This window comes from Balaenoptera physalus, assembly GCF_965194825.1.
Source record: "Balaenoptera physalus genome assembly, chromosome: 7".
Lineage (NCBI taxonomy): Eukaryota > Metazoa > Chordata > Mammalia > Artiodactyla > Balaenopteridae > Balaenoptera > Balaenoptera physalus.
This window is the reverse complement of record NC_138886.1, coordinates 49,762,055-49,788,492: the sequence shown is the minus strand read 5'-3', so window position 1 is coordinate 49,788,492 and position 26,438 is coordinate 49,762,055. Positions and strand designations below refer to the sequence as shown.

General features: G+C 36.6%; 1 protein-coding gene across 1 annotated transcript; it reads left to right on the top strand.

The window, feature by feature from the left end:
• Positions 1–14: 14 nt before the first annotated feature.
• LOC309664967 (uncharacterized protein) lies at positions 15–26,438 on the top strand. The gene is made up of 4 exons (XM_082471142.1): positions 15–290; positions 1,265–1,338; positions 10,406–10,462; positions 26,215–26,438. Exons 1-4 carry the CDS (start codon positions 262–264, stop codon positions 26,427–26,429), a joined length of 375 nt encoding a protein of 124 aa, XP_082327268.1. The 5' UTR covers positions 15–261; the 3' UTR covers positions 26,430–26,438.

Sequence of the window (26,438 nt, the reverse complement as noted above, 5' to 3'; positions counted from 1 at the left end):
GCACGCCGCGTGCTAGGAGCGTCCTCGCCTCCCACGCCCACCTGCGCGCACGCGCAGCGCGCGAGCCCGAAGCCGCGGGGCGGTGTTTTCCATGCGCCGCCTCTGAAGCTCCACAGTCGCGGCGCGGGTGGGCGTGAGAGGCGCTACTGCTTTTCGCAGCCCATCGCGCCCCAGCTCGGGCGGGCGCGTCCTGGGGTGCGCAGGCCCCACTGGAGCTTCCCGGACCCCCTCCGGCTCCCGGCCCGGCGCACGGAGCGGGAAATGCGGCTGCGGGACCTCCACCCTCCTCGGTAGAAGCCCAGAGGGGTCCCCGGCTTCCTCAGCAGCAGCTGTGGCCAACCTCTGCTCGCGGGACCACGAAGCCCGGCCGCCGCGTCGGCTCCTGAGGGGTGTTCCCTTTCCTGAGTTACTACCGAGCTTTCCCGCCCTTCCGGCCCCTTGAATGCTGCCTGCACTGCGCGGCCAGGCAGGCGCACAAGGCCCCCCAAGAAAATGGGGTTGCTGGTGTCTCTGGAGCGCGCTGCAGTTCTGCGTTTTCGCCGCTAGGGAGAGAGCTGCTCGGGTTTGGGGCGCGTTTGCAGCCCTTGAGGGGAACTGCCCAGTCCTGCGGGAAGGAGCAGGAAGCATCTGGATTATGATGCCGGGAGTGTATTTGAGCCTGGTTTAGGGCATCAGCCCCAGATACGCCTGGAAGGGAGTAAGGGAGGGGACCTTTGCAGCAGGGACCAGGTGGCAGGCGCTCTGCGTTAATGAAAAGCAGTGGGACGGACAGGCCTCGGGAGACCTGGGTTCTGGCGCCGGCCTGCCTCACCTGTAACTGGCAGTGTACTATGGGCAAAATCATTTCCCCTCTTCACAGATTTCTTAGCAATAATAAGAAATGATATTTGCACAAAGCCTTATAGTTTGCAAAGCCATCTTCATATACATATTCTCATCTAGTAAAATGAAGGTAAGCTTTGCTTATCTAGATCCCTTGGGAAAGAGATCTATCACATCGTGTTTCCATATTATTTTAAGCACAGTACCTCCAGAAAAATCTGGATATGTAGCCTGAAGCATTCTTGAAGTTTTGTGTTTCAGTTTTAAAATTCACATGAATTTGCATTCTACTCCACAATGAATCTCTCTCTCTTTTTCGCTTTAATAAAGCAAATAATAACTTCCCCTCCTCAAAAAGATCTTTTAGTAAAATTGAAACATTATATACTAGGAAGATGTAACATACTTGCCCTGTGACCTTACATTTCCATTTTTTTTCCAGCAAATATTTATTCGACATGTGCTCCAGACAAGGTCCTTGTTCTCCCAGAGCTCTCAGTACAGTGGAGGAAACAGGTATTAAACAATCAGACTAATAAGTGCAACCACGATCAGTTCTCAAATGCAAAGGTGCTAAGGGTTCACAGAAAAACCTAATATATTCTCCAGGATTGGGTAAGTCTTTCCGGGGAAGTGACCTTTCAAGTTGCCCAGGAGAGGCAGCACTGAGACACTTACAGGTAGACAGAAGGAAGGAAATGTGTAGCAGCCCACCCAGGTGGTGCTGAACTGAGAGGGAAGGAGAGCCGGGTGGGAGAGGCAGGCAGCAGCAGCAGCCAGAAACTGTAGAACCCTGTGGGCCTTTTTGAATAAGGATTTTATCTTGTGAGCCTTGCAAGGTCTCTGAAAGGCTGTAAGAGTTGGGAGTGAGTGATCATGATCACATTTTAGTTCTTTAAAGATGGTTGAGGTAGTGATGTGAAGAAGTGATTCATGGAGGGTAGGGTCCAGGGCAGAGAGAATCTGAGCCCCATGACACATCCCTGCCTATATGCTTGGTGAGTATTTAGAGTTTTTACTCTTTACACTGACTGCTCTTCTGTTTGCTTTTAGTTCTTCCCTCTGCTTTCATATGTACCAGTTTGGGGGCCTTTCAGAGTGCCTCTCTGTAATAGTCCCTATTTTGTTTTAATCTGCTACAGTTTAGGAAAGAAATTAACTAATCTTGTTAGAATTTCAGGTTCAGTAAGGGGGTGTAGGTTCTGAGTGAGAAGCTTTTTCTGTGCATATGCTTGGTGTCGTTTGGTTTATTATCTCAGTGATCTTTCTGCTTATTTTCTGCTTTTGTGCTGTGCTTACGGTGAGGCAAAATTCCTTGATGCATGAATGAGAGGTGCATTATTACTTTAATAATATAATATCTTTTCTTCAAATTTTGCATCACGGGATTTTTGTGCAGATTAAAGAAAGTGAGTGAAATTACTCTGTGAAGTATTAAGTGCCATATAAAAGAAAATAATCATTGTTATAATGGCAGCTTAGAGACTTCCAAAACTAATTAGTTACTGAATATTCACAGCTTGAAAACTCACTCCCTCCTCTTCCCTCCACCCTCCCACAAAAAAACACAGAGATGCCTATTTCTTTTGGAGAGCACAAACTGTCTGAAGTGCTCATGTTACTCTGTGCCTTGGCTGGCAGGAAACTCAAGCCAAATTTGCAGGTCATTGTAGGAAATGGGTAGATCCATATGACATTCATATCTATGTCATAGCTCTTCCCTTCGTCTTGTTTTTCTTTTCTATCTATAGTTTTCCTGTGCCTTGTTTATTGGTATTTTTCTACTTTATTATAGGTATTCTTATAAGCCACTTCAAATATTTGTATCCACCTATTTTAACAAGGGTCAGAACTGCTGTTCAATGTTTCAGAAACCAGGATATAAAATACTGGCACCCTGCCAGCCATTGTAGCGGGTACAATACTATAGACACTGTGCCAAGTGACTTGAGTTTAAATTCAGGCCTTGTCCACCATTGCATGTGGATCTGAAGTCTCTGTGCATGCCAGTCTAGAGCCTCCTATTACAAGCACACTCAAGTTTGTCTCCCACTGGCTCATAGATAATTTCATAATTTCCTTTAGTGTGATCTCCAAGTTCCCGAACTCATCAGCCTGCCCTGTACTTACAAGTATATCTTAGTGGTATAAGCACGGTTTGTTCAGTTGATGAGAGGGCAGGGATCCATGATCTTTTACTCATTTAGGTTTCTTTTTGTCAGCAAAGACCTGAAGATTCCAGGATTAACTAAATTCATTGACACTTCAAAAGAGTGTGACCATGTCTTTCAGCCTCTGTTATGATTCTGGACAGCCCAAACTGGACTTGTCTCTTTGGGTAGTGGTAGATACTTTTGCTTGACTTCAGAAAGTTGCTTAGTGATTGCCTTCTTTCTATCTCAGTCCCTGAGTTTGTCTTATGAGCTGAGGTTGTATATAGGACAAACACTCAGCCACCTTCAGGTAATGAGGTTTTTCTTGAGGATTTCAGTTTTGCTAACATTTGATAATCTAGCAACCTTTCTAATCTACAGTATAGTTATTTTGTCACAGAATTTTAAATGTATGGACAAAATAAACAATTATGAAATGGACATATCGTAAATTTCAGTGAATTTACTTTTACACGCTAATTCTTATTTCACCAGCTTTTTCTCTAGACATACATTCCGTCCTGGCTTCAGACAGATCCCCGTCTTTTCTATTCCCCAAACAGGTCAGGCTCCCTCTCTCTCTTCCTTGAATCACATTCACTGTGCCCTTTTAAAGATTCCCACCAGAATTTTGTACTGTGGCTATGCTTATCTGACCCATTGGAAGATATTCTGGTTCCACACATAGTAAGTCTACAACTGAAAATGGAGTTTCTGAATGAAGAATGTCATGGGAACATATTGTCTTGTTTAAATGGTCATGTGCCTGTTCCTGAACCAACGTCCATGGCCAGTGGCAGGACTCCCACCCCTGGAGCTGGGTTGATCCTCCTCAAACCACGTGGTTGATTAAGGATAGAGCAGACCTAAGTATTACCACAAAGAGCGGGAAATGGACAGAAGAAAGCAACTATCTTGTTCATCTTAGGCTTATACCAGAGAAAAATGAGAAAATTTAACATAAATGTACAATAATAAGGGAATTGGCACATATATTAATATGTCTTTACAGTGTTATATTATGCAGCCATTAAAAATGTTATATCCACAGATTTTTTAATAATATGAAAACACAAGCTTAAGTTCTCATCACAGTTTTTATTTTTTTATTTTTTTTAAAACATCTTTATTGGAGTATAATTGCTTTACAATGGTGTGTTAGTTTCTGCTTTATAACAAAGTGAATCAGTTATACATATACATATGTCCCCATATCTCTTCCCTCTTGCATCTCCCTCCCTCCCACCCTCTCTATCCCACCCCTCTAGGTGGTCACAAAGCACCGACCTGATCTCCCTGTGCTATGGGTCTGCCTCCCACTAGCTATCTATTTTACGTTTGGTAGTGTATATATGTCCATGCCACTCTCTCACATTGTCCCAGCTTACCCTTCCCCCTCCCCGTATCCTCAAGTCCATTTTCTAGTAGGTCTGCATCTTTATTCCCATCTTGCCCCTAGGTTCTTCATGACCTTTTTTTTTTTTTTTTAGATTCTATATATATGTGTTAGAATATGGTATTTGTTTTTCTCTTTCTGGCTTACTTCACTCTGTATGACAGTCTCTAGGTCCATCCACCTCACTATAAATAGTTCCTTTTTATGGCTGAGTAATATTCCATTGTATATATGTGCCACATCATCTTTACCCATTCATCTGTTGATGGACACTTCAGTTGCTTCCATGTCCTGGCTATTGTAAATAGTGCTTCAACGAACATTGGGGTGCATGTATCTCTTTGAATTATGGTTTTCTCTGGGTATATGTCCAGTAGTGGGATTGCTGGGTCATATGGCAATTCTATTTTTAGTTTTTTAAGGAACTTCCATACTGTTCTCCACAGTGGCTGTATCAATTTACATTCCCACCAACAGTGCAAGAGGGTTGCCTTTTCTCCACAACCTCTCCAGCATTTGTTGTTAGTAGATTTTCTGATGATGCCCATTCTAGCGGGTGTGAGGTGATACCTCATTGTAGTTTTGATTTGCATTTCTCTAATAATTAGTGATGTTGAGCATCTTTTCATGTGCCTCTTGGCCATCTGTATGTCTTCTTTGGAGAAATGTCTATTTAGGGCTTCTGCCCATTTTTTTGATTGCGTTGTTTGTTTTTTTAATATTGAGCTGCATGAGCTGTTTATGTATTTTTGAGATTAATCCTTTGTCCATTGACTCATTTGCAAATATTTTCTCCCATTCTTAGGGTTGTCTTTTTGTCTTGTTTATGGTTTCCTTTGCTGTGCAAAAGCTTTTAAGTTTCATTAGGTCCCATTTGTTTATTTTTTTTATTTCCATTACTCTAGGAGGTGGGTCAAAAAAGATCTTGCTGTGATTTATGTCCAAGAGTGTTCTTCCTGTGTTTTCCCCTAAGGGTTTTATAGTGTCCGGTCTTACTTTTAGGTCTTTAATCCATTTTCAGTTTATTTTTGTGTACGGTGTTAGGGAATGTTCTAATTTAGTTCTTTTACATGTAGCTGTCCAGTTTTCCCAGCACCACTTATTGAAGAGACTGTCTTTTCTACATTGTATATCCTTGCCTGCTTTGTCATAGATTAGTTGACAATAGGTGTGTGGTTTTATCTCTGGGCTTTCTATCCTGTTCTGTTGATCTATATTTCTGTTTTTGTGCCAGTACCATATTGTCTTGATTGTAGCTTTGTAGCATAGTCTGAAGTCAGGGAGTATGATTCCTCCAGCTCCTTTTTTTTCCTTCAAGATTGCTTGGGCTATTGAGGGTCTTTTGTGTCTCCATACAAATTTTAAGATTTTTTGTTCTAGTTCTGTGAAAACTGCCATTGGTAATTTGATAGGGATTGCATTGAATCTGTAGATTGCTTTGGGTATTGTAGTCATTTTCACACTACTGATTCTTCCAGTCCAAGAACATGGTATATCTCTCTATCTGTTTGTGTCATCTTTGATTTCTTTCATCAGTGTCTTATAGTTTTCTGAGTACAGGTCTTTTACCTCCTTAGGTAGGTTTATTCCTAGGTATTCTTTTTGTTGCAGTGGTAAATGGGAGTGTTTCCTTAATTTCTCTTTCTCATCTTTTGTGTTAGTGTATAGGAATGCAAGAGATTTCTGTGCGTTAATTTTGTATCCTGCAACTTTACCAAATTCATTGATTAGCTCTATCAATGGTGGCATCTTTATGATTATCCATATATAGTATCATGTCATCTGCAAACAGTGACAGTTTTACTTCTTCTTTTCCAATTTGGATTCCTTTTATTTCTTTTTCTTCTCTGATTGCCATGGCTAGGACTTCCAAAACTATGTTGAATAATAGCGGTGAGAGTGGACACCCTAGTCTTGTTCCTGATCTTAGAGGAAATGCTTTCAGTTTTTCACCATTGAGAATCATGTTTGCTGTGGGTTTGTAGTATAAGACCTTTATTGTGTTGAGGTAGCTTCCCTCTATGCCCACTTTCTGGAGAGTTTTTATCGTAAATGGGTGTTGAATTTTGTCAAAAGCGTTTTCTGCATCTATTGAGATGATCATATGGTTTTTATCGTTCAATTTGTTAATGTGGTGTATCACATTGATTGATTTGCATATATTGAAGAATCCTTGCATCCCTGGGATAAATCCCACTTGATCATGGTGTATGATCCTTTTAATTGTTGTTGGATTCTGTTTGCTAGTATTTTGTTGAGGATTTTTGAATCTATATTCATCAGTGGTATTGGTCCATAATTTCCTTTTTTTGTAATATCTTTGTCTGGTTTTGGTATCAGGGTGATGGTGGCCTCATACCATGAGTTTGGGAGTGTTCCTTCCTCTGCAATTTTTTGGAAGAGTTTGAGAAGGATGGGTGTTAGCTCTTCTCTAGATGTTTGATGGAATTCACCTGTGAAGCCATCTGGTCCTGGACTTTTGCTTGTTGGAAGATTTTTAATCACATTTTCAATTTCATTACTTGTGATTCGTCTGTTCATATTTTCTATTTTTTCCTGGTTCAGAAGTCTCTGACTTTTTCTGTCAAACAGAAAACTGAGTTTTAAAAAAGGACATTAGTCAACATTAAAAAAAAAAAAACCACAACACTTTCTACTTTTATTTCTCAGAGAAATTTATCGTTCTTTGGCCTTCCATGTCAAACTCATATCTTTTTATTAAATCTAACTGTGGAGATGCTTCTAAGTTAGGTCAGTTTTGCTATGGATTGAATTTTGAAAGCACATTTTAATTTCAGCCTTCATGCAGCCGAGCACTGCTAAATTGAATAGGCTGTGGTTATGGGAACTGCAGGAACTGAGTCGGAACCAAGAAATCTTTTACTGGAGAAACCTTTTGAGAGCTGACAGATTTTAAGTCACTCTTAATAAGGTCTGATAGGTTAAGGAATAACATGTTCTGGAATTCAGGAAAGCAGCTTTTCACCCTTCCTTGTCATTTGAGAATTATTTTCATTCTCATGCTACTGCAAGCCTATCAAGAAAACTGAATTGAAATGGGTCTCAGTGAACTGTGTAGCATAAATCTACAACTTGTGCAACAATAAAATTCTCTTGCCAAGTGAATAGGTAGGGCTGTGTTGCTACCATGCTGCTCAAAGAGAATCAGGTATGCGTCTTAATTGTGTTTGCATAGAACAGAGAATAATCCTTTAGGCTTCTGTATAGTCTGCTAAAATAATATATGGTTGAGAGATTTCAGCTATAGACTCTTGATCAATGTTGAATCTTAATGTAATAGAAAGTTAAGTATTTCCCAAATTCTTCTATGGATCAGTAGTTCTGGTGGAAGGCAGTAGTTATTATGTGGAAGGAAAAAGTTCCAAGATTACACAAATCTGAACAACATGGAGGAAACTAAAATTTATAGTTTGTTTTTGTTGTTTTGTTTTTTAATTTATTGCAAGGCTTCTATGAGCCTTTAATTGTGAATTTCCAGGAGCAGAATAGAGATGAAAGATCTAAAATATTTAGTATTCCCTTTGTAAGACATCTTTTGAGAGACAGACAAGGCTGTATTATGACTTTTGTGGGGCCCTTCCTTCATAAAAAATATTAAAGAATACATTTTATAACTATATTGGTACAAAGATGAATATATTAATATTATATAATGAAGCATCTTCTTTGACTTAAAAATTCTTTTTTTGCCTCTGATTTTAAAAGAAATTAAGACATTTTTATGGGCTCCTTAAAGTATTATGGACCTTAGACATTGTACCTGCTCTGTCTAATAGGTAAGTCGGCCATAGAGAGTGCTGCATAGGAGGAGTGAGTCACTGCACAAAACCTACAGAATGGAATCGAGAGGCACAATATGGCATTCCATCTGAGGTACTGAGATGGTGGTCTACAGGGTCATTCCTTTCCTTCATGCTATGGGAACTGAAGAAACAAAAGGACACACACACACACACACACACACACACACACACACACACACACACTATGGCAAGAAAGCAGACTGTGGCAAATCTCCCTATCATTGATTCTATGTGAACTCTATTCAGAAATGTTCCCTTAAATTGAAATACTGTATCTATTTTTATGTGTTCAGTGTAAATCTACATAGGGTTACGTTCAGTAGCTGGAAAAAGAGATTCTTAGTTTCTCATCTATGCATGTGAATCTAAACATCCACATTGACTCATACTCAGAACATCTTTGAGAGAGAAAGTTCCATAGCTTAGATTGATGTTACCAACCTTTATTGTAGACAATACTTTCAATTCGTGGTTCTATTATTTATCCACAGCAAACTCTCTGGCTAGAGATAAGACGTGAACTGTATTGATCCTTACTTGGCAAACAGAGTAGGGGTAAGAAACTGTGGGTAAGGCTCATGGTGACTTGGGTATGATACCAAATTTGACTCTTTTAGCCATGTTGACCATATTGCCCAAGACTGAAGTTTCATCTTGAAAGATAAATTAGTAAAAGGGAATTTTCCATAAAGTCAAGGGATGTTCAACTCTGGAACAGAAGTATTTTGTTTTTGTACTAAGAGTGTGTTTACTCAAAGATAAATTGCCACTTTCTGGCTCAGGAGCAAAGGTAAATGGATCCCAGAAATACACAAGGGCTATATGAGAATTTAGGACATCATAAGTGTGGCATTTCAAGTTAGTGCGGAAAGATGGCTTATTTAATAAGTGTTATTAGGTCGGCTGACTAGACATTTGTGACAAAATAAACTGGATCTCCATCCCACTCTTTGGGCTGCACAGCATGCGGGATCTTAGTTCCTGGATCAGGGATCAAACCCTTGTCCCCTGCAGTGGAAGCATGGAGTCTTAACCACTGGACCACCAGGGAATTCCTGATCCCACTCTTTATATCAAAATAAATTCCACCTACTTCAAAAATAAAAATGTAAAATAATGAAAAGATTAAAATACTTGAAGAAAGCACAGTGAATATTATTTATAATCTTGGAGTGGAGAGGGCCTTTCTAAGCATGACACAAACCCAGAATTAGAAAGTACCAATAAAAGTACATTAACCTTAAAGAATTTTTGTACCAAAAAAATTGAAAACAAAGCATCAAAAGAAAACCTTAGAAAGTTATGCATATAACATAATAAAGGGCTACTTTCCCTGATATAAAAACAGCTTTCACAAATCAACAAGAAAAGGTAAACAAATAGAAATACAAAGGACAATAATGGCCAATTCCTAGAAGAAAAACAAATGATCAACAGATCTGTGAAAAGGTGCTCAACCTCTCTAATAATTAAAGAAATACAAAGGAACAATGGTAATATTTTGCACCTATTAGGTTGGCCAAAACAAAACAAGACTTGATAATATACTACCTTGTTAAAGATGTAAGAAAACAGGCATTTTCATTATACACTATTACTGTATAATGTGAGTATAAATATTTTTAAAGGACTGCTTAGCTAATAATCTTTGACCCTGAAATTTAGGAATTTATCACACAGAAATACTCAAGAGTGATGGATGCTTACTGTAAAATAGTCATACATTTCAGATATTTTTGCATTGTACAAGTATACAAAGACATGTACATATTCAGTGTAGCATTGTTTATAATAATGATTTGGTAACTGAAATGACTATCAATAGGGAACTGGTCAAATAAATTATAGTATACCAAAAAAGGAACATTATAAATCATTAAAGAAGGAGGCCCATGAGTTCTTAAAAGGGAAATGGTCTGCAATATATTGTTAACTGAACATTCAAGTTACAAAACAGTATGTTTAGAATGATCCCATTATTTTTTAAATGTTAGATATTCATCCAAAAATTTGGAGTAACATATACCAAACTATAATAGAGTTAGTCACTCTTTCTATCATAAATACCTATAACACTTGAAATGTTTATAACGAGGATTTATTATTTTTATACTCAGAGTAAGTAGTTTAGAAAAAGAGCAAATAAAAAAGTACTGTTAGTCAATTTTAATAGACTTGTATTTTTTCTAAAAATGCTTTTTCCTCCTCAGGCCCAGCTAGTCATCAGGTGTCTTATAGCATTGAAGTGCCGAGCAAGAGAATTTCTGGTCAGACAACTTTTTTTTTTTTTTAACATCTTTATTAGAGTATAATTGCTTTACAGTGGTGTGTCAGTTTCTGCTTTATAACAAAGTGAATCAGTTATACATATACATATGTCCCCATATCTCTTCCCTCTTTCATCGCCCTCCCTCCCACCCTCCCTATCCCACCGCGCTAGGTGGTCACAAAGCACCGAGCTGATCTCCCTGTGCTATGCGGCTGCTTCCCACTAGCTATCTATTTTACATTTGGTAGTGTATGTATGTCCATGCCACTCTCTCACTTTGTCCCAGCTTACCCTTCCCCCTCCCCGTATCCTCACAGACAACTTTTTTTTATATACCTGACCTCTGTATGGCTGCTAGTGCCAGAAGGAATTGGAAGAACTGTCACCATTGGCTTGAAAGTTCATATTGAATTTCTTTATTAAAGTTAGAAACCAGGAATCTGTAATGAGCACATGCTGTGAGATTTCCCTGCTGTTCTAGACATAGCAGTGATTGTTTATGCGTCATATTATATATTGTAAAAATATAAGCTAATATATTCTCCTCATAGAAAATTTGGTAAATATAAGAATTGAAAGAACAAAATTCCTCACAGCTTCTCCACTCAAAACAACTACTGTTAGCCTATACTTTTTTTTTTTAATTTTATTTATTTATTTATTTTTATATTTATTTTTGGCTGTGTTGGGTCTTCGTTTCTGTGCGAGGGCTTTCTCTAGTTGCGGCGAGCAGGGACCACTCTTCATCGCGGTGCGCGGGCCTCTCACCATCGCGGCCTCTCTTGTTGCGGAGCACAGGTTCCAGACGCGCAGGCTCAGTAGTTGTGGCTCAAGGGCCTAGTTGCTCTGCTAGCCTATACTTTTTAAAATCTTTTTTCCCCACTTCTTAATTTTTGCCAGTATGTGATCATATTGTAAAAACAATTTTGTGGGACTTCCCTGGTGGTCCAGTGGTTGAGACTTTGCCTTCCAATGCAGGGGGTGTGGGTTCAATCCCTGGTCGGGGATTGAACTTGGACTGAACCCTGGTGTTTTGGCCGCATGCTTCGTGGCCAAAACACGAGGGCATAAAACAGAAGCAATATTGTAACAAATTCAATAAAGACTTTAAAAAATTGTCCACATCAAAAAAAAAAAAAAGACAATTTTGCATCTTGCTTTCTTCACTTAGCACATTTTATCACATTATTTTAAAAGTTCCTTTGTAAACATTTTAATGGCTAGTTGATATTTTATTACTTATCTAATAACCCCCTGTATAGCTTGACTTTTTAGTTGTTTTCACATTTTCATTAATATAAATAATTCTTAGTGAACATCTTTATATATAAAGCTTTTTCTTTTGTTCAGGATTTCTCTTTAGGGTGATTCCTAGAAGTGGGATATCTGTATTCAAGGATGTCAAGAGTCCTTATACAAATGACTAAATTGCTTATTCTTATTTACACTCCCACCAGTAAAGAGAAAGGGTACATGTTTTATTATACTCTTGCAAATATCTGATATTATTACTAAAAACGAGGAAAACCAAAAACCTTTGCTAATTTGATAGATATTGAAGTCTTATTTTATTTTGCATTTCTTTGCTAAGACTGATCTTTTTCTGCCTTATCTGTTAAGGCACCTTTTTGTCTTTTTGTGAGTGTGTGTGTGTGTGTGTGTGTGTGTGTGTGTTTGTGGATATGTGTGCTGTCTGTTTATACCCTTTACCCATTCATCTACTGGGCTCTTGATGTTTTTCTTATCAAATTGCAGGAATTCTTCATATATCAAGGGTGTTTATAAATTTTTTTTATTTTGAAATAACCCTAAGCTTACAAAAAATTTGGAGGTAAAGTATAAAGAACAACATTCATTTTTTCATTTGTGGCATGCTTACAAATGTTGCCTCAAGTCCATAGTTTATCTTTCCATTGTTAGGATTTTGTTTTAATTTTAGACTTAAAATTTGAGTTTACTGGGCATTTTTTGCAGTTGATCAATTCTTTTTTTAATTGAAATATAGTTAATTTACAATATTAGTTTTAGGTGTACAAAATAGTAATTCAATATTTTTATAGATTATACTCCATTTATAGTTATTATAAAATATTGGCTCTATTCCCTAAGCTGTACATTACATCCTTATATCTTACTTAATTTATACCTAGTAGTTTGTACCTCTTAATCCCCTTCTCCTGTCTTGCCCTTCCCCCTCCACCCCTCTCCCCACTGGTAACCACTTGTTTGTTCTCTGCCTCTGTGAGTCAGTTTCTGTTATATTCATGCATTTGTTTTATTTTTCAGATTACACATATAAATGAAAACATACAGTATTTTTCTTTCTCTGTCTGACTTATTTCACTAAGCATAATACCCTCCAGGTCCATCCATGTTATTGCACGTGGCAAAATTTTGTTCTTTTTTATGACTGAGTGATATTTCATTGTATATATATACCACATCTGCTTTATCCATTCCTCTATTGATGGACACTTAGGTTGCTTCCATATCTTGGCTATTGTAAACAGTGCTGCTATGAACACTGGGTGCATATATCTTTTCAAATTAATGTTTTCGTTTTCTTCAGATATATTCCCAGCAGTGGAATTGCTGGATCATATGGTAGTTCTATTTTTAATTTTTTGAGGAAACTCCATACTGTTTTCCATAGTGGCTGAACCAATTTATATTCCCACCAACAGTGTACAGAGTTCCCTTTTCTCCACATCCTTGCCAACATTTATTATTTGTTGTCTTTTTGATTATATCCATTCTGACAAGTATGAGGTGATATCTCACGGTTGTTTTGATTTGCTCATCCCTGATGATTAGCAATGTTGAGCATTTTTTCATATGTCTGTTGGCCATCAGTATCTCTTCTTTGGAATAATGTCTATTCAGGTTTTCTGTCCATTTTTTAATCGGGTTTTTTTTTTTTTTTATATTGTAGAGCTCTTTATATATTTTGGACATTAACCCCTTATCAGACACATCATTTACAAATATCTTCTCCCATTTAGTAGGTTTTCTTTTCATTTGTTAATGGTTTCCTTTGCTGTGCAAAAATTTTTGCATTTGATTCGGTCCCATTTGTTTATTTTTGCTTTTGTTTCTCTTGCCTGAGGAGACAGATCCAAAAAAATGTTGCTAAGACTTATGTCAAAGAGTGTACTGCCTATGTTTTCTTCTAGGAGTTTTACGGTTTCTGGTCTTACATTTATGTCTTTAATCCATTTTGAGTTTGTTTTTATATATGGTGTGAGAAAATGTTCTGATTTCATTCTTTTACATGTAGTTATCCAGTTTTCCCAACACCACTTATTGAAGAGACAGTCTTTTCCCCATTGTATATTTTTGCCTCCTTTGTTGTAGATTAATTGACCATATGCCTGTAGGTTTGTTACTGGGCACTTTATCTAAATTATTTAATCATTTCTAAGACATAATTTTTCCCACTTGAGAAATTCAATATTCATTTCTATTTTTGTCAAGATCTTTTAAATAGTTTGACTTATTTTACGTTTATACTTTTAGTCTAAATTATTTAATCATTTCTAAGACAGATAATTTTTCCCACTTGAGAAATTCAATATTCACTTCTATTTTTGTCAAGATCTTTTAAATAGTTTGACTTTTTTTACATTTATACTTTTAGTCCATCCAAAAGTATTGAGATGAGTATCTGAATTGATTTTTCCCAAAATATTTAATGAGTGTTTCCCAAGCAATTTATTGAATAATCTTTCCTGTTGTTACTGGTTTGCAATGTCCCGTTGACCACATATTAAATTCTCATATACAGTAGACACTGTTTTATAGATGTGTCTGCTTACTCCTATGTCTATATATATGTGTTAAATTATTATAGCTTTAGATATGGCTATTCTTCCATTGAATACTCATTTATTTATTTTTCCAAACTTTATAGTCATTTTGTAAAGAAAATTGTGACTTTAATTGGCATTGAGTTAGACGTATGAAACATGATAAATAACAATTTACAAAATTTGTTCTCTCCATCAAAGAACATGATCTCTCTCCTTTTATATCTTTTAGGAGTTTTGTGGTTTTCTTCATATAGGTCCTTCACATTTCTTAGGCTATTAGATTACATTGTGAATAGAATCTTTTCCCATATTTTATCATGTTTGGTAACTGATTTTTGCTACTGTGTTGAGAACAAGCAAAAATGTTTTCTTATAATAACAAAGAACCAGTTGCATATTTATTTTATGTCTAGCATCTTATTGAGCTTTGAATCCAGAAATTTCGTTTTATTATCATGGCTTTTCTAGTATATAATATCATTCATAAGTAATGATAATTGTGTTTCCTCTTTTCCAAAATTTAGATCTCACTTCTGTGCCATGTATTGTTTGCATTGGCCATAATTCTATCTCAATGTTAAATAATAATGGTGGAAGTTATATACCTGATTTTGTTTCTAATTTTAATGAATATGTTTCTGTGAAAACTTATGTGGCCATTGGTTTCAGATAGATTTTTTTTTTAATGTATTTATTTATTTTTATATTTATTTTTGGCTGTGTTGGGTCTTCGTTTCTGTGCGAGGGCTTTCTCTAGTTGCGGCGAGTGGGGGCCACTCTTCATTGTGGTGCGCGGGCCTCTCACTATCGCGGCCTCTCTTGTTGTGGAGCACAGGCTCCAGACGCGCGGGCTCAGTAGTTGTGGCTCACGGGCCTAGCTGCTCCGTGGCATGTGGGATCTTCCCAGACCAGGGCTTGAACCCATGTCCCCTGCATTGGCAGGCAGATTCTCAACCACTGCGCCACCAGGGAAACCCACAGATAGATTTTTTAAATATTAAGATAATAGCCTTTAAGTCCTGGGTTATTAAGAGCTTTTAAAAAAAAAAATCATGGCTAGTCTTGACTTTATTTTGTGCCTTTCACCATCGATTAAAATGATCTAGGGTTTTTTTTTCTTCCTTAGTTGGGCTACTGATGTTATATATTAATATATTTTAAAATATTAAACCATCCTTAAGTCCCTAAGTTATGTAAGTTTCGCTTCTATATTATGTATTATCAATTAAATTATCTATTTGTTTATTTATCTATAAGAAATAAACTTCCTCAACTTTATCTCAGTGGATTGAAGGCTGCTTGTAAAATTACATGAAATATAGTAGGATAGAAAAAATTCAATGAAATGAATTTATTTAAATGAAATTCATTTATTAAATGAAATGAATGTATCAGGAAATGATACATAGGGTAGGCCAGAGAGAGGTTAAGTGACTTGCCCATGTTCACATAGCTAATAAGTGAAAGCCAAGTTCAAACTCAGAGCATATGCTCTTTACTACCACACTTGCTCCAGGAGTACCTGGCTTTCTGATATCCTTCTAGCTTGATCCTGGGGTAGAGTTTTATTTAAAAGAATGCATGGATCTTTGTAGCCTTCTGAAATTCTCCTTCAGTACTGTGTTTCTCAATTGGAATTTTATTAATGTTGGGAAACAATGAGTTTGCATTCTGTAATGAGTACCCAGACTTGTTATTTTATATTCCCAGCTAAACAGAAACACATCTTCCTTAACAGACAATTCAACTGAGGATAGACCTATATTCTCTTACAGAAACGAAGGAGCTGCAAAAGTTCTGGCTGCCCAAATAAAATGCCCCTCTGATAGAAATGAGCAAGGGAGGGTTCTTAGAGGCAGGGTCAAACTTTTCCTTACAAAGGGCTTTGGATCCCCTCTAACACAGATAAAAAAGGGTGACCTTTGGTGCCAGGTTTTGTTGCTTATATCATGGGTATGATATTTTTAGTCTGAATATTTTTAAGGCAGTTAAACCAGGTGCCTGCTTTAGTCATGAAACAAACTTATAAAAAATCATTGATTCCTTAAAAAATACAGAGAAAACACCTGCTTTAAGTTATGTTACTTCTAGGTGCGCTATTCAAGGTAATACGTGTATAATGTACCTCTAGGTAACTGGATAAGTTAACCTTGTGGGATTATTATTTTAAATTTGTCGAGTATTGGGAAAGACTTCCATAATTATGAACTTTGTTTCAGAATAATTCATCTATAGTACTTCTGTTATGGCAATAATTAGGGAACAGCATCAGTTGTCTTTAAAGTCACTCTTAGTTTGATATAAAATCATAGTCATAGTGTCTGCACATAAAAGAATGCTTTTCTTTCATCTGCTGCATTTAGCTCATCCCCAAATGATGGTCTCATTAAAAACATGTGAAACAACAACCCTGTTTTATCCTGTTGGAAAAATTTAGCCATCTGTGAAGGGGCCGTTTCTTCCTAGTGTGACTCTTGTAGTAATCAACATAGCATAGATTCTTCAATGGAGCTAGGCTATGTGAGTGCACCTGGCTTAGAACAAATTCCTATCAGTGGATTCATAAACCAGGGCATGGAAATAAATGACATAATCTAATATTGTTCCTGGAGATTTCTCCTCAAAGTAGTAAACAGAATGACAAAGATTTGAGGTGAAATCTTTTGGTTTCTGTATGTTGAACCATATAAAAGCCTTTCATTCCTAAAGATAAATCCCACTTTGTTGTGGTGTATAATCCTTTTCATATACTGCTGGATTCAGAACCCTTATAGTTTGTTAAAGACTTTTGTGTCTATATTCACAAGGGATACTGGTCTGGTTTTCTTGAGGTGTGTGTGTCTGTTTTCGGTATCAGGATAATATTGGCCTTCTAGAATGAGTTAATAAGTGTTCCCTCCTCTTCTATTTTTGGAAATATTTTGTGATGGATTGTTATTTCTCCCTTAAACATTTGGTAGAACTCACCAGTGAAGTCATCTGGTTCCTGGCATTTCTTTGTGAGAAAAATTTCAATTACTGACTTAATCTCTTTAATCGTTATAAGTCTGTTTAGATTTTTTCTTTCAACTTAAGTCAGTTTGTGTGTCTTTTTAAGAATTTGTCCATTTCATCTAGGTCAGCTAATTTGTTGTTTACAGTATTTCTCATAATCCGTTTTATTTCTGTAAGGTTGGTAGTAATGCCCCTCTTTCATTCCTGAAATTAGTAATTTGTCTTCCTTTTTAAAAAATGATCAGTCTAGTTAAAGATTTTTCAATTTTGTTGATCTTTCCAAATAACCAACTTTTAGTTTCATTTTCTCTATTGTTTTTTCTATTTTCTATTTCCACTGTAATTTTATTATTTTCTTCCCCCTGCTTGTTTTGAGTTTAATTTACCCCCTCGCTTTTGTTTTAGTTTAGTTAGGTGGAAGTTCAGGCTACTGGTTTGACATCTTCCGTCTTGTTAAATGTAGGCATTTACAGCCATAAATTTTCCTCTGAGAACTGTTTTTGATGCATCCCATAAGTTTTGGTATGCTGTGTTTTTGTTTTCATCTGTCTCAAAGTATTTCATATTTTAAATTGTGATTTTTGTCTTTGACCCACTTGTTATTTATGAGTGTGTTAATTTCCATATATTTGTGAGTTTCCCAAATTTCTTCCTGTTATTGATGTCTAAATCATTCCATGGTGGTCGGAGAAAACTGCATGATTTGAACCTTTTAAATCTATTAAGACTTATTTTATGGCTTACCACATGGTCTATTCTGGAAAATGTTCCATTGCACTTGAGAAGAATGTACATTTTGCTGTTGTTGGGTGAAGTATTCTAGAGATGTTTATAAAATCTAGTTGGTGTAGAGTGTTGCTAAAGACTTCTGTTTCCTTGTTAGTATTCCATCCAGTTGTTCTATCCATTATTGAAAGTGGGGTACTATGGTCTCCAGTGATTTTTGTTGAATTGTGTATTTCCCTTTAATTCTGTTAGCTTTGCTTCATATATTTGGGGGCTGTTGTTAGGTGTATATATAATTGGTATATCTTCTTGATGGATTGAAAATTTTATCTTTAGAAAATGTCCTTCTTTGTCTCTAGTAACAAATTTTGTCTTGAAATCTATTTTGTCTGATATTAGCGTAGCTACCTGCTGTTCTCTTTTACATAGTATATCTTCCTCCATCCTTTTACTTTCAACCTATTTGTATCTGTCTTTGAATCTAAAGTATGTGTCTTATAGACAGCATATAGTTGGACCTTTCTTTTTTAAAAACAGGAATAAATAAATATTTATATGTCCAAATATAATCCAGAAACACAAATATGTATATTTTTAAACCACCTTTAAAAATTAAAGGAAGTGTAGAATGTCTTGACTTTACAAATTTCCATGCTTTCAATAAAAAATTTAAGTTTGAAATACTAAAATTACATTGCCATTGTGAGACTGTTTTTTCTAAACAGATTTTATTTTTTTAGAGTGGTTTTAAGTTCACAGCAAAATTGAGTGAAAAGTACAAAGATTTCCCATATATGCTCTGTCCCCACACATGCATAGCCTTTCCCATTATCAACATCCCCCAACAGAGTGGTATATTTGTTACAATTGATGGACCTGCATTGATGCCTCATTATCACCCAAAGACTTTAGTTTATATTAGGGTTCATTCTTGGTGTTGTACATTCTGTGGGTTTTGACACAAGTATAATGACCTGTATTCACCAATGTAGTATTATACAGAATAGTTTCACTATCCTAAAAATCCTTTGTGCTCTGTCTATTCATCCCTCTCCTCCCTAACCCCTGGCAACCACTGATCTTTTTACTATCTCCATAGTTTTGACTTTTCCAGGGCATAGAGTTGAAAGGCTACAATATGTCCATAACATTTTCATGTTGGCTTCTTTCACTTAGTAATATATTTAAGGTTCCTCCATGCCTTTTCACGGCTTGATAGCTCATTTCATTTTAGCACTGAATAATATTACATTGTCTGGATATACCACAGTTTATTTATCCATTCACCTAGTGAGGGACATTTTGATTGCTTCCAAGATTTGGGAATCACAAATAGGACTTCTATAAAATGTGTGTGCAGATTTTTATGTGTACATAAGTTTTTGACTCCTTTGGGCAAATACCACGGAGCTTAACTGCTAGGTTGTATGGTAAGAGTATGTTTAGTTTTGTAAGAAACTGCCAAACTGTTTTCCAAAGCGACTGTACCATTTTGCATTCCCACAGTAACGAGTAAGCATTCCTGTTGCTCCACATTTTTGTCAGTATTTGGTGTTGTCAGTGTTCTCGATTTTGGCCTTTTTTAAGAAAAATATCTTTATTGGAGTATAACTGCTTTATAATGTTGTGTTAGTTTCTGCTATACAACAAAGTGAATCAGCTATACGTATACATATATCCCCATATCCCCTCCCTCTTGCATCTCCCTCCCACCCTCCCTATCCCACCCCTCTAGGTCATCACAAAGCATCGAGCTGATCTCCCTATGCTATGCAGCAGCTTCCCACTAGCCATCGATTTTACATTTGGTAGTGTATATATGTACATGCCACTCTCTCACTTTGTCCCAGCTTACCCTTCCCCCTCCCCATGTCCTCAAGTCCATTCTCTAGTAGGTCTGCATCTTTATTGCCATCCTGCCCCTAGGTTCTTCATGACCATTTTTTTTTCTTAGATTCCATATATATGCGTTAGCATACGGTATTTGTTTTTCTCTTTCTGACTTACTTCACTCTGTATGACAGACTCTAGGTCCATCCACCTCACTACAAATAACTCAATTTCGTTTCTTTTTATGGCTGAGTAATATTCCACTGTATATATATGCCACATCTTCTTTATCCATTCATCTGTTTATGGACATTTAGGTTGCTTCCATGTCCTGGCTATTGTGAATAGAGCTGCAATGAACATTGTGGTACATGTATCTTTTTGAATTATGGTTTTCTCGGGGTATATGCCCAGTAGTGGGATTGCTGGGTCATATGGTAGTTAGTTCTACTTTTAGTTTTTTAAAGAAGCTCCATACTGTTCTCCATAGAGGCTGTATCAATTTACATTACGACCAACAGTGCAGGAGGGTTCCGTTTTCTCTACATCCTCTCCAGCATTTATTGTTTGTAGATTTTTTGATGATGGCCATTCTGACTGGTGTGAGGTGATACCTCATTGTGGTTTTGATTTGCAGTTCTCTAATGATTAGTGATGTTGAGCATCTTTTCATGTGCTTCTTGGCCATCTGTGTGTCTTCCTTAGAGAAATGTCTATTTAGGTCTTCCACCCATTTTTGGATTGGGTTGTTTGTTTTTTTGATATTGAGCTGAATGAGCTGCTTGTATATTTTGGAGATTAATCCTCTGTCAGTTGCTTCATTTGCAAATATTTTCTCCCATTCTGAGGGTCGTCTTTTCGTCTTGTTTGTGGTTTCCTTTGCTGTGCAAAAGCTTTTAAGTTTCATTAGGTCCCATTTGTTTATTTTTTATTTTTATTTTTAAATTTTTTTTTAATTAATTTATTTTATTTATTTATTTTTGGCTGCATTGGGTCTTCGTTGCTGCATGCAGGCTTTCTCTAGTTGCGGTGAGTGGGGGCTACTCTTCGTTGTAGTGCGCGGGCTTCTCACTGCAGTGTCTTCTCTTGTTGTGGAGCACTGGCTGCAGGCACGCGGGCTCAGTAGTAGTGGCTCGTGGGCTCTAGAGCGCAGGCTCAGTAGTTGTGGCTCGTGGGCTCTAGAGCGCAGGCTCAGTAGTTGTGGCTCGTGGGCTCTAGAGCGCAGGCTCAGTAGTTGTGGCGCATGGGCTTAGTTGCTCCGCTGCATGTGGGATCTTCCCAGACCAGGGCTCAAACCCGTGTCCCCTTCATTGGCAGGTGCATTCTTAACCACTGCACCACCAGGGAAGCTGCCATTTGTTTATTTTTTATTTTATTTCCATTACTCTAGGAGGTGGGTCAAAAAGGATCGTGCTGTGATTTATGTCATAGAGTGTTCTGCCTATGTTTTCCTCGAACAGTTTCATAGTGTCTGGCCTTACATTTAGGTCTTTGATCCATTTTGAGTTTATTTTTGTGTATGGTGTTAGAGAGCATTCTAATTTTATACTTTTACATGTAGCTGTCCAGTTTTCCCAGCACCATTTACTGAAGAGACTGTCTTGTCTACATTGTATATTCTTGCCTCCTTTGTCAAAGATAAGGTGGCCATATGTGCGTGGGTTTATCTGTGGGCTTTCTATCCTGTTCCATTGATCTATATATCTGTTTTTGTGCCAGTACCATACTGCCTTAATTATTATAGCTTTGTAGTATAGTCTGAAGTGAGGGAGCCTGATTCCTCCAGCTCCGTTTTTCTTTCTCAAGATTGCTTTGGCTATGCGGGGTCTTTTGTGTTTCCATACAGATTGTAAAATTTTTTGTTCTAGTTCTGTGAAAAATGCCATTGGTAATTTGATAGGGATTGCATTGAATCTGTAGATTGCTTTGGGTAGTATAGTCATTTTCACAATGTTGCTTCTTCCAATCCAAGAACATGGTATATCTCTCCATCTGTTTGTGTCATCTTTGATTTCTCTCATCAGTGTCTTAATAGTTTTCTGCATACAGGTCTTTTGCCTCCTTAGGTAGGTTTATTCCTAGGTATTTTATTCTTTTTGTTGCAGTGGTAAATGGGAGTGTTTCCTTAATTTCTCTTTTCTGATTTTTTGTTGTTAGTGTATAGTAATGCAAGAGATTTCTCTGCATTAATGTTGTGTCCTGCTACTTTACGAAATTCACTGATTAGCTCTAGTAGTTTTCTGGTGGCATCTTTAGGCTTTTCTATGTATAGTATCATGTCATCTGCAAACAGTGACAGTTTTACTTCTTCTTTTCCGATTTGGATTCTTTTTCTTTTTCTTCTCTGATTTCCATGGCTAGGACTTTCAAAACTATGTTGAATAATAGCAGTGAGAGTGGACACCCTAGTCTTGTTCCTGATCTTAGAGGAAATGCTTTCAGTTTTTCACCATTGAGAGTGATTTTGGTTGTGGGTTTGTCATATATGGCTTTTATTATGTTGAGGTAGGTTCCCTCTATGCCTACTTTCTGGAGAGTTTTTTATCATAAATGGGTGTTGAATTTTGTCAAAAGCTTTTTCTGCATCTATTGAGATGATCGTATGGTTTTTATCATTCAATTTGTTAATGTGGTGTATCACATTGATTGATTTGCGTATATTGAAGAATCCTTGCATTCCTGGGATAAACCCCTCTTGATTGTGGTGTATGATCCTTTTAATGTGCTGTTGGATTCTGTTTGCTAGTATTTTGTTGAGGATTTTTCCATCTATGTTCGTCAGTGATACTGGCCTGTAGTTTTCATTTTTTGTGACATCTTTGTCTGGTTTTCGTATCAGGGTGATGGTGGCCTCGTAGAACGAGTTTAGGAGTGTTCCTCCCTCTGCTCTATTTTGGAAGAGTTTGAGAAGGATAGGTGTTAGGTCTTCTCTAAATGTTTGATAGAATTCGGATTTTGGCCTTTCTAATAGGTGTGTACTGGTATCTCAGTGTTTTAATTTACATTTCCCAAATGACATATGATGTGGAGCATTTTTTCATATGCTTATTTGCCATGATTCTTTTTGCTCTTGGAATATATTTAAAATAGCTGATTTAAAGTTTTTGTCTAGTAAGTCTAATAGTTGTTCTTTCTCATGAGCAGTTTCTATTGATTGCTTTTTTCCTTGGGTATGAGCCATACTTTTTTGTTCTTTTCCATGTGTTATTTTTTTGAAAATTGTACATTTTGAATAATGCAATGCATCAGATTCTTCCTCATTCCCAGGGTTTATTGGCACTGGTTTGTTACTGTTCAGTGACTTTTCTGAACTAATTTTGTGAAGTCCATATTCTTTATGGTGTGTATTCACTGAAGTCTTACTCAGTAACATAGTGGTTAGCTAATGATTGAACAGAGATTTTCTTGAGTCAGATATCCCAGTTATTGCTAGGACTCTGTGTGCATGTTGGGTCATGCCTTCCATATTATCCAGGCAGCTTATAACTGTCTTAGCCTTCACTTCCTGCTTGTGCTGTGAGAGGTGACAGCTTATGCCCTTCTCAGGTCTTTCCTGAACATGCACACACCCCTACCCCTTTCATGACCTTCTAGCTTCAAATTTTTAAGCTTAAAAATCAGATTTAGAGCTCTTTGTATCCTGTCCAATAAACTGTGTGCCTCAGGGTTGGAAAACTGTTCTCCTGTTTTGTAGTAGTTTTATGAGTTCTCAAATTTTATGTTCCATTCTATGATCCATTTTAAATTAACTTCTGTATATTACAAGAGATTAAGTGTTGAGGCTCATTTTTCCTATATAGATATCTTGTTGTTCCAGCACGGTTTATAGAGTTCCCAATTGAAATGACTTTGGTGCCTTGGTCAAAAGTCCATTGACTCTTTGTGTGTAGGTCTGTTTCTGGGCTCTATTCTGTTCCATTGATTTGTCTATTCTTATGCCAAAACTCAGTCTTAATTACTGAGTAAGCCATCTTTATAGTAAGCCATCTTTTCAAAATCATTTTGGTTATTTTAAATCCTTTTCATTTCCATATAAATTTTAAAGTAGTTCATCAGTTTCATTGAAAAAACCCACTGGAATTTTGATAGATTGTTGAATCTACAGATCAGTTGGGGAGGAATGTTTTATATGGTGTTTACTCCATAAATATGGTAGCTTAATTTAAAAATAACTTTGTAGTCTGATTTTTTTAATGTTTTTCTTCTGTTATTGTGACTATAAGTGAGAAAAGTGCATAAAATATGTAAGTATTTATAAAACATGTACCCATGACCCAAGTTCAAGACAAAACCCCACCAGCATCCCAGAAGTTCCCCATGTTGATGCAAGCATTCATCATGGTTCCGTTCTTCCCCAACTAGATACAACCACTATCTTAACCTTTACAGTAATAATTTTTGTTTGCTTTCTTCATAGATTTTACCATCTATTTTTAAAACCTTACATGAATGCAATTATGTATATAATATATATAATTCATCAAACATATAATTTATATATAATTAATTTTAATAATTAAATTTAAATTAACATATAATTTATATATATTAATTTGATATATATAATGGATAATATATATATAATTCCTCAAATAATTTTTTCTGTATGTAGAATTCTGTAATGGCAGTTACATAATTCCAGCACATTGAATTTATCATTCCCACTCTCTTTTGACTTTAAATGTTGCTGACGCGAAGTCAGCTATTGGTGTGATGTCTTATCTTCAGTTTTAAGGCTCTTTTGCTGTTGGTGTCCTGCAGTTTCAGTTTGATGTGGATTTCTTTTTATTTATCTTGCCTTGAAGAAAAATTTTAGTAATTTTTCCAAAATTTTTAGTTGTGTCCAGTAGGAGTGCCACTATTGGAAATGGGAATTAATTTTGGTTTTTAAATAAAATTAGAATCTTACTTTACATAGTTCTTTATAACTTATTTTTTAAATATGAGTTTTTTTCATGTAACTACATATTCTGTTTTTATGTAGGGTGCATATTATACCATTGTAGGAAAAAGCCAATTTACTGAATCTCCTACTGTTGTGCATTCAAGTTGTTTCTAATTTTTTACTATAATAAATGCTACATAAAATGCTTAAATTTAAAAATTTCTTCACATGGAATAACTAACATTAAGACTTGTATGAGATCAATGTCACAAATTAGATGTGTCCCCAGTTAGTTACAGACAAGAGAGAACTAGTGATTATTTTTGCTGCAGGGGCCCTTAGTAGGTGGGAAGACTCTACAAAACTTCCTTAAAAATAAAACAAATGGGGTGTCTAATGTGGCAACAATCCTATTTATTCACTCACTTTCCAGTATTCCCTCAACAACATGTCTAAGGAGATCACTAGAAATTTAAGAAATATTAGAATACAAAAATATGATGGAGGGCCATTTCAGCCCATTTCTCCCCTACACAGAAAGTAGACCTTCCATCAGTCATCTGTAATTACTGTGAGAGGTACATGAGGAAATCTAATATAAGAGATTTATATATCTTCAGGGGATTTATATATGTTCAGAGGATTCCGATACTAAAAATGTAAATTCAAAAGTATGATCTGTCTGTTCATATAATTAAGGAGTGGTAAGGGAATTCCTCCTGGCAACCAGGATTACTCTAAGAATCTTTCTGTGAAAGAAAAGACACTATAGAAATTATTGCTTCTATTTTCAACTTCTACTGTAACATGGGACACATAATAATATTGTACTTCTCATAAGAAAAGGGCTTTCTGTAACTTGTTATTTTAAATATAGTTTATGTCCAATCTAGCCATTCTGGAGTGAGTGAAAAGACAGAAGCCGTGCCATTTAATTTAAAAGTGAAAAAAACAAAAAGCACCAAAAGCAAAAATTTGAGCTTCCAGCATAAGGAAAGTGATACTGCTAAACACAGACAAAGCATGAAAGGTTTATCATATTTAAAAGTTGTAATTGGCTAGTGTATTATCCTGCCTTTGTTATTGTTCAAGAAGCATCCTATTAAGCAAAGCACTTTGGTAATATTAATTGTTCTCAGACTTCTTATATAATCTGATTACTAATTCAAATCAAGACTGTCTTTGGTAAGCTACTTCCCTTCCCTAGGCTATGAAAGCAAAAACAATACTGTGGTACTAAACACTGTTTGTGGTACTTTGGCCCGATGCAAAATAAATTCTATATCCTAATTCCCACCAAAAACAGTGATAATAGTAGCGCATTATTTAAAATATAATCCTTAGGAGTCATGGGACAAAGTAATAAAGTCCTCTTCCCACAAAACACCCTTTTGAAATATTTAAAATTTCAGTAAAAGAAGCGTCCCTTTCATCAAATACTTTTTGGAGTCTATTTTTGTATTATACCTTTTCAGTAACTCTGAATGCTGTATCTGTCTTACATAGAAGCAAGACTCAAGATTAAGAAAACATGGGAGGGGGAAGCTTCAAGATGGCGGAGGAGTCAGACATGGAGATCACCTTCCTCCCCACAAATACATCAAAAATACATCTACAGGGACTTCCCTGGTGGTGCAGTGGTTAAGAATCCGCCTGCCAATGCAGGGGACATGGGTTCAAGCCCTGGTCTGGGAAGATCCCACATGCTGCGGAGCAACTAAGCCCATGCG

What these genes read in the sequence shown, in the direction of transcription:
- LOC309664967 (XM_082471142.1), top strand. Translation starts at nt 262, where the DNA reads ATGCGGCTGCGGGACCTCCACCCTCCTCG. An exon ending in CGGGACCTCCACCCTCCTCG is followed by an intron (nt 291 to 1,264) that starts GTAGAAGCCCAG and finishes TTTTTTTTCCAG; the next exon opens with CAAATATTTATTCGACATGT. An exon ending in CAGTACAGTGGAGGAAACAG is followed by an intron (nt 1,339 to 10,405) that starts GTATTAAACAAT and finishes TTTCCTCCTCAG; the next exon opens with GCCCAGCTAGTCATCAGGTG.